Source organism: Magnolia sinica, chromosome 2 (genome assembly GCF_029962835.1).
Source record: "Magnolia sinica isolate HGM2019 chromosome 2, MsV1, whole genome shotgun sequence".
NCBI classification, from domain to species: domain Eukaryota; kingdom Viridiplantae; phylum Streptophyta; class Magnoliopsida; order Magnoliales; family Magnoliaceae; genus Magnolia; species Magnolia sinica.
In genome coordinates, this window is record NC_080574.1 from 135,112,675 (window position 1) to 135,120,905 (window position 8,231).

Here is an 8,231-nt window from a genome sequence, read left to right on the forward strand (position 1 = left end):
AACAGTCTGCCAGAGTATCAAATTACTCACCCTGAGCATGCGTTAGTACAAAACCTGCCTGCATATATATATAGCCTGGACAATGGCAAAAGAACATTCATATCTCCGTGGCCTTTAATGCCTCCTGAAAATGCCAACTTACAAAGACAGCTACGCTCACAGAGAGAGACAAGCAAACACTCACCCCAATTCAAACCGTCCAAATAGTGGGCCCCACTGATTATTAATCATAAGCGAAAAAAGACGGGAGCGGATTGCCTGTGACCCCGGGCACAGAGATATCTCTGTGCCCGGGGCTGTGTGGGGTCCACATAGATGTATGTGAAAAATCCACTCCGTCCATCTGTTTTGAAACAGAACAATAGGATACTGTGCTAAAAATCATGCAGAACCAAAATTCAGGTGGGCCACACCAGAAAAAAAAAGTGGGAACAGCAACTTCCACCGTTGAAACCTTCCTGGAGCTGACCATGATGTTTATATGCCATCCAAACCGTTCATTGAATTATTACCACTCAGATAAACTGCAAGAACAAATGTCATCCTGATACAAAGCTTTTGTCACTGCCAAGCGTTCAATCCACACTCTTTCGTGTGGCATGGACCACATGAGTTTTGGATCTCCCTGATTTTTATAATTCTGTCCTAATGTTGTCTTTCAAAACAGATGGACGGAGTGGATTTGTGATGGACATATCTATGGGCCCCACACAGCCCTGGGAACAGAGATATGTCACAGGCAATCCGCTCCCACTAAAGACGCTGGATTACAAACATTAATGTCCTATGTTGGTCATCACATGGACGGTTAGAAGCCAACGGTCCCACAAGTTTTTTTAACGTACCATCTTTCCCGCCAATATGGTGCTTTTGTATCAGTACCGTGAAAACGATAGGCTTCGCTATGAAGATGAACGGTCTAAAAAATCAAGCCCATCCACTCACCAGTTGGGTCACACGTGTATGTTGAGACAAAAACGGTGCCCTACCAGAAGTTATGGGACCTTGAATTTCAGCCATCTGATTTTTTTGTGTAATCCAATTTTAGTAGGTCCCATAATATGGACGTTTTAGATTTGTTGTCGAGAATAGGAAGTATGCAGTCGCTTTGTGCATGCGTATGATGGTCATACAATGCCAGAGTACCAATTATTTTGTCGAGAGAAGTGAGGAACCTCTCTTTCATTAGACTCGTGGGCGCCATCCATCATTATAATCAGGGAATGCTGCTAGTTCTTCACGGTCGCGTGAGCTGAAATGGGCTTCTCGGTAATCGTATTGAAACATAAACCGTGTGTAGGATCTGGTACGTTGATCATATGAAAAATACTATTATCACGAAATGAATAAGAAATAATGAGATCTTGCTAATCTTGTGGGGGAAATGAACGGTTAAGGAAAAATGAGCAACATTTTATATTCAAGTTACAAGTGTGGCTCTCTTGATGAGATTTCCAGCCCAATACTATGTCTAGGAAATTAGAAAAGTACGATCTACCTGATGAATGGCCAGATCTCTTATACGTAGGTAATATCACACGTGTATCGCGATGTCCAGAATGACACGTTGAGAGTACACTTACAACCGTGAATTGTGTCGGTTCATTAAATCAAGGGAAGAGACGCAACAGATCCAAGCTCACTTCAAAAAGCGAGCCTAGTCTATCTGCATGTGTAGATAATATTTTCCTACTCTAGACTACTCCTCTACCCTACTTGCAATGAGTTCGTTTGGTCCGTTGCGACTTGATTTAGCGTTCGTAGCCGCCATGGACCCACATGCGGATTGTTCCGTTGATTGGAACCGTCCATTTTGTGAAATGTGTGCTCCATGGGCCATCATAAGAAACTAACTGAACGGACGGCCGTGACATTTGGGGTCGTTTGGGAGCATGTATTTGACATTCACTGGCAATTAACTTGAAATCATGGTTGTATTTAGCAGCGGTTAATCGGGAAAATCGGTCATATGGATTGAGAGATGGGAAAAGAGAAGAGGTATTGGATTAGGTGAGAACCCGGCCTCGCACAAGACAGTGCGGCTCTTACCGCGTAGGCCACACATCTCATAAGCAGTTGAAAATATACAAAAGTTCTTATAATTTGTACTGTTAGTTTGATTTTTTCATGTGCAAAGCTTGTCACATTAAATGTAATATGGAAAAGAATAAAAATTGTGTTTATGTATATAGTATGCTTCTCATAGGAGTATTGCGTAATCAATTATAAATATGCATGAGCCGGTATGCATACGCAAGAGTGCAATCGGTGCGACTCCTGATCTTGAAACCTTTAACGGCCACGTGTACACCTGTGTATACTCGCGCGCATAAGGGGAGGTGTTGTTGGGCCCTAGTGGGTCGATCTGGGTCCTTTGATTGGTATCTTGATTAGTGTGGTTTTTCTAAAATTTAAACATGTCACACCTCTAATGGGTGTCGATTTTATAAATAAATTTTTTTGATATAAAAGGTAAGTTTTATCAGGGAAGAAAAAAAATAAAAATAGATAGAACAAGAAAACCTAACCCTAAATCTTTCCCTTGAGAATCACCAATGTTTTCATCACAATCGAAAGTTGAGTAGTTATCCTCATCACGTTCATCCCTGCGTCATGTACACACCAAGAAGATTGATAGTTATGCATTGTATCATGAGCATAGCATGTCGGGAGCATTTGCAACGATTGACCTACAATCAGCAATTTGCTGCAATTCTTCAACAGCAACTTTATATGTTTGTTCCATACTCACATTGTCCATCCGTTTTCCAAATCTTTTTTAGTGCATTATCCTAAAAATGAAGTATATCTAATTATCAAGTGGACCATGTCATAGGAAATAGTGGTGATCGAATGTCCTACCATTAAAAACTTTTTAGGCCACACCTTAATGTTTCCTAAGTGTTTATTTATTATCTAATTTGTTAATAAGGTCACATAAATCTAAATAAAGGGTAAAAAAACAAATATTAACTTGATTCAAAACTTTTATGGCTAATGAGTAATCAATGACTATTGTTTCCTATGGTATGATCTAGTTGATAATTGGATCTAGTTCATTTTTGGGATAATACCTTAAAATGATTTGAAAAATAGATGTATGGTGTGGATACAAAATACAAACATTAAGTAGGCCCCACAATAAGGGTTGCACCATCCTGGGTGAGGTCGCTATAGAACCTAATTAATCTGTAATAATCATGATAACTGGAATCCATGTGAAAGTGATATCAAACCAAGCTTCTTTTTTTTCATTTATATTTAAAGTCACATAACAACTCCTTTTAAGTCCACCAATTATCACCTATTATATGCTCTCAAGTAATCTTCTTTTTGGACGGCAAGATTAAATGGTACGAAATTACATTAGATGAAATTAACACCATTATTGCACAATAATTATATATTTGAAAATACTATGATATTTTGACTATTCTATCCCACGTTTGGGATCAAATTCTTCCCTTAAGAAATACACCATATTAAGTGAAGCTTGCATTTGATCATGGAATTCTAATAAATGGACCACATTTCACAACTGATATCGATTATGCATATACATATGCAACTTGAATGTCATGTGTAAAGAGGCATAGATGGATAGATGGCATGGATAAAATACATACGTGAATGTGGGGCCCACAAATATAATGGATTTTAAAACTCACTAAAAATCCTACAATATTTACTATTGGCTCTAGATGATATGATATCAAGATTAATCAAATTCCCATTACAGAAAAAGATATACATAATATGATACACAATGGATGACCAATGCATTATTGGAATACAAGTTGTGAAAAGGAACGCTAAATAGCCTAGCACTCGACATCCAACATGTCCCCATCACCCGACAATAGGTGGTCAGAAGCTACATGGGGCTCACCAAAATGTAAGTGAGAATTCCACCCCGTCTATCAATTTCTCAAATTCATGTTAGGACATGATCCCTAGAGATGAGCCAGATCCAAAATCAAGTAGATCATATATACTATGAAAAATAATGGAGAAGGAATGCCCACCATCAGAACCTTTATGAGGACATTGAAGTTTTGGGACAGGCTAGCATTTGTGTTTTCAGTTCATCCTAGTTAGAATGACTTCATGAACAGTTTGAATAGAATATAAACATCATGTCGTCTCGAGACAATTTCAATAGTGAGTATTTCCACCCCTTGTATCTTGTAGTGTGGTCCACTTAATTTTAGCATCTGTCTCATTTTTGGGTTCATGTCGGAAAATTATATAGAGAAATTGATGGACAGGATTTCCCACGGACATCTTGGTGGGCCTCACATAGACTCCAACCCCAGGAACTTCTTGTGGTCCCAGGTGGCAGCTGGTAACTTGGCAACCATTGTTCATTGCCTGCCCTAGTTTTATGTTATTTGGACCACATTTTGCAGAGTCTACACGCGTTTCTAATTCTAACAAGTGGAATTTGGATATCCCTATGATGGGTCATGCTTTCAGTTTGGACAAGTGGGGCACATGCTTCAGTAACTCCAAACCATTGGTTTGTTGGAATTTGGATTTTGAATGGTCATGCTCCAAAATCTTGTTACTAAGACAATCCAATCCTTTCAATTTTTGGCCTGAAAATACACAAAAACAAGAAGACAATAAAGCAACGGTCCACATATACACTATACCTATTGTCCATATCACTGATCCTTGGGGCCCACTTGCACATGCTGGAAAATTCGAGGACATTGCTTGCCCTCGGGCAGACATTACAATCTCACAATTGTATGATGCTCGACCTAAGGATAGAATTGGAGCCCGTGAATTGGTAATCCAGACCATTGGTTTATAAGGGACCCACCATTTATGGACCGTGCCCTGAAAATATCTTCTATAGGACATTCTAACCTTTCAATCTGGCTAGAAAATAGACGGTCAAGATCAAATGTATAAAGCAATAGTCCACATTCAGTGAGAAATGTCCTAGATTCGAAGGGCTACGATTTTATGGAGTGAAAACTTTTGAGAATAATGCATCTACTGTGGATCCTATCATATCAACGGTTCGGATCACGCACACGAGAGAGAGGTTAACCTTTGCATGTGTTACGAATTTTCTTTTCTTTTTGTTTTCCAAGGAATACCCACAAAATTACAGCCACGTGACAAGAGTTTGGCAAACCCACACGCGTGTAGATCTCTGGCCACCCACAGGCAAGCCCGAGAACTTGTGAGAGATCCGAGCCTTCCATCAGATGGACCAAACTGGTTAGATCCTCTAGATTCAAAATCAAGCCATTTCATCTCAGCTGGGACCGTACATTTTAGAACACTCGGCTAAACAATCATTGCTAGCCGTCCCTTTTTTTTCTTTTTTTGGATGCCGTGTGTACTAGTAAGGAGTGAAATGACCCCATTTTTAGAAGAGAAAATCTAGAAAGCCTGGCCCACCTTACGGAAATCTCATATCGTCACACGTGTGCTTGAATACGAATGGGCAGGTATCTACGCGCGTGTAGGCTTTAGCTAGCTACGTGCAACAAAACCAAACACAACAACACCAGGCACAATCTCCACCGTCCATAAGCCCCACCACATCCTGAGACCCCCATGCCCACATTCTCCTTCAAATCTCCACCACCCATCTCAGCCTTCAACCCAGATGGATCAGAAGATCCAGGCCCCTCATTTCGACAATCCTTCACCCCAGTGGGCCCCACACCCTTCTCCACCAACCCACGTGAGACACACAGATCTGGGTTGCCCCAAACAGCAAATCTCCTCCCCATCTTCCCAATATACCCCTCAGACCACCCAATCTCTCCTGTCAGATGATTCCCATTCAAATAAACGGCATTGATGCAAGGCATCTCCCCCATCTCTGGAGGGATCTCACCTGATAGATGGTTGTTATCCAATGCCAAGAATCTCAGCCTTCTCATCTCAGCCATTGATTCTGGAATCTTCCCTGTCAGACCCATGTTGGATAAATCCAAGACCATGAGATTTTTCAGACTACCCCATCCAGATTCCATCAGACTCCCTCCTATTGGATTATTGGATAGGAGGATTTCTTCCAAAGAAACCATTTGAAGGAGAGATCGAGGCAGCCCATTTGAAAATCTGTTGTATCTGAGGTCTAAAAGAGTGAGATTTTTCAAATTCCCAAGCTCAAATGGCAGCCACCCATCAATTGAATTGCTGCTCAGATCAAGCTTCAGGAGTGATTTGAGGCCCCCAACAGTAGTAGGAATCGACCCGGTTAGAGAATTCCTGCTGAGATCCAATATCAAGAGCTGATCCAATGCGCCGAGAGATGGTGGAATTCGACCTGAGAATCGGTTTCCGGCTAATACCAGCCGCTTCAACTCGGACAGATTGCCAATGCCCGCCGGCAATTCACCGCTCAATCCGTTTTCGATCAGGACCAGTGATTGAAGCTTTGAGAGCGACATGAGAGCAGTCGGGATTCCGCCGATCAGGCCAGGATTCGATCTGAATTCTAAGGTTTCTAAGCTTGCAGCAAGATTCTCCCAGTTGTGGCGTGGGATGGCGATCGGGCGGTGAAAGCAATCAAAGAAGGAGAGTCTCTTGAGGCGCTTGAATTCGAAGAGACGGGAGCTGAATTCGGCGGCCAGATCACATTCAAGGGAGTTCTCCTGGACGGGCCCGATGCTTACAACAGTAACGTACCAAAGACCTTTGAAGAGGTCGCACGAAACGCCTGGAATCGGTGTCCATCCGCAAGGGTCTGGATAGAGATCAGATCCGTTCCATGGATCTCCAACCAACGAACGGATAACAGAATACAGAACTTTTTTCTCCGTTTTCAGCATGGGAGCTGTCCAAGTGTCTGTTTCAATCGCGACAAGAGAGTGTAGAAGGAAGAGCAAAACCAGAGATTGGATGCTGATGAAATGCTTCATTGTAGATTTGAAATTGGTTAAAAACCCAACAAGAGAGAGATTAGAAAGTGGGAGAACAAAAGGCAGAGGAAAACAGAGGAGCTGATAGGAGAAAAATAGAGATGGCTAACCACAAGGAGGAGTATGAAACTTCTAAAATAGAGTTCTGAATGAGATCTCAGCTGGGTTTTCTTTCAGTATCTGATTCAAATGAAGATCTATAAACACAAGATTTTTGAGTTAATCTAATGTTGCAATGGAATCAAAAGAAAAGAAATGAAGATTGTAATGAGAAAATGCCAGAAACAGAACCTTAGGGAAACCAAATAACAAAAAGGATTGGCTAGCAGAGGAGAAACAGAGCCTGAAAGCAGAAGAGCTCACTGCTGTGAAATGAAAGCTTTCAGACGAACAGCAACAAAACCCACTTCAGTTTTCAATAGAAGAAAGAGAATTTCACTGCCTATGATGAAACTACCAGAAAAGAGGATTTGATTGTTAAGAACAAACACCTCTAATATCAAAATGAGAATGTAAATAGAGCCTTTTTAAAATCCCTGATTCAACCAGAAAGTCAGAGGGTTTGATAGATAGATGGTCAAGACGTGAAGAATCTTAGAACTTCAACAAGAATATAAAAGACCAGCCTCTAATATCAAAAGAAGAATCTATAGATGGGCCTTTTACCATCTCTGCTGCAACCATACAAACAGAGGATATGATAGTCAAGGCGTTCTAAGAAAGACGAAAGAAGAAAAACAGAGCATGAATGCATCTGAAACTTTCATTTCAGGAAAAAAAATCCAGATTTTCAGAGCAAAATCGAAAAACCCACTTCTAAAATCATTACAAAGATTGAAATGGAAGCTTTGTTCAATATCTGATTCAACCCCAATAGCAGAGAATCTACAAGATAAGGGATAAACAGAGCAGAAAAAGTGCTTGCATGCAAATGAGCTTTTTTATCACCACAGACCCGGAAAGACAGAAACCAACCCAAAAAAGAGAACAGCAATGATCAAAAGGGTAGAAGAGAAATGAGGAAATGGATCATCCAGTAAAACATCCCAAAAACCATCGGACATTTGGAAGCTCTTTGTATTCATAGAAGAAGAAAAGCACGAGAAGAGAGGATCTAACGTTTATAAGGCGAGAAAGAACTTGGATACTCTGACAGAGTAGCATCAACCATACGCAGGGCACTTAGCTTTTATACACATGGCACACGTGTAATCCCACGCAAACCGTTCAAATAGTCTGCATTGTTGTTGATGGACCATATGTCAAGAATCACACCACCTGCACCCCCTGCCCTCCACGTCGCACTAAAGTCGTACTTAATATGATTAAGGGAAAATA

General features: G+C 40.9%; 1 protein-coding gene across 1 annotated transcript; it reads right to left on the reverse strand.

The window, feature by feature from the left end:
- Positions 1-5,051: 5,051 nt before the first annotated feature.
- LOC131237772 (piriformospora indica-insensitive protein 2) lies at positions 5,052-7,998 on the reverse strand. The gene has a single exon (XM_058235743.1). The coding sequence runs from the start codon at positions 6,891-6,893 to the stop codon at positions 5,490-5,492; it is 1,404 nt and encodes a 467-aa protein (XP_058091726.1). The 5' UTR covers positions 6,894-7,998; the 3' UTR covers positions 5,052-5,489.
- Between the last annotated feature and the right edge of the window lie 233 nt (positions 7,999-8,231).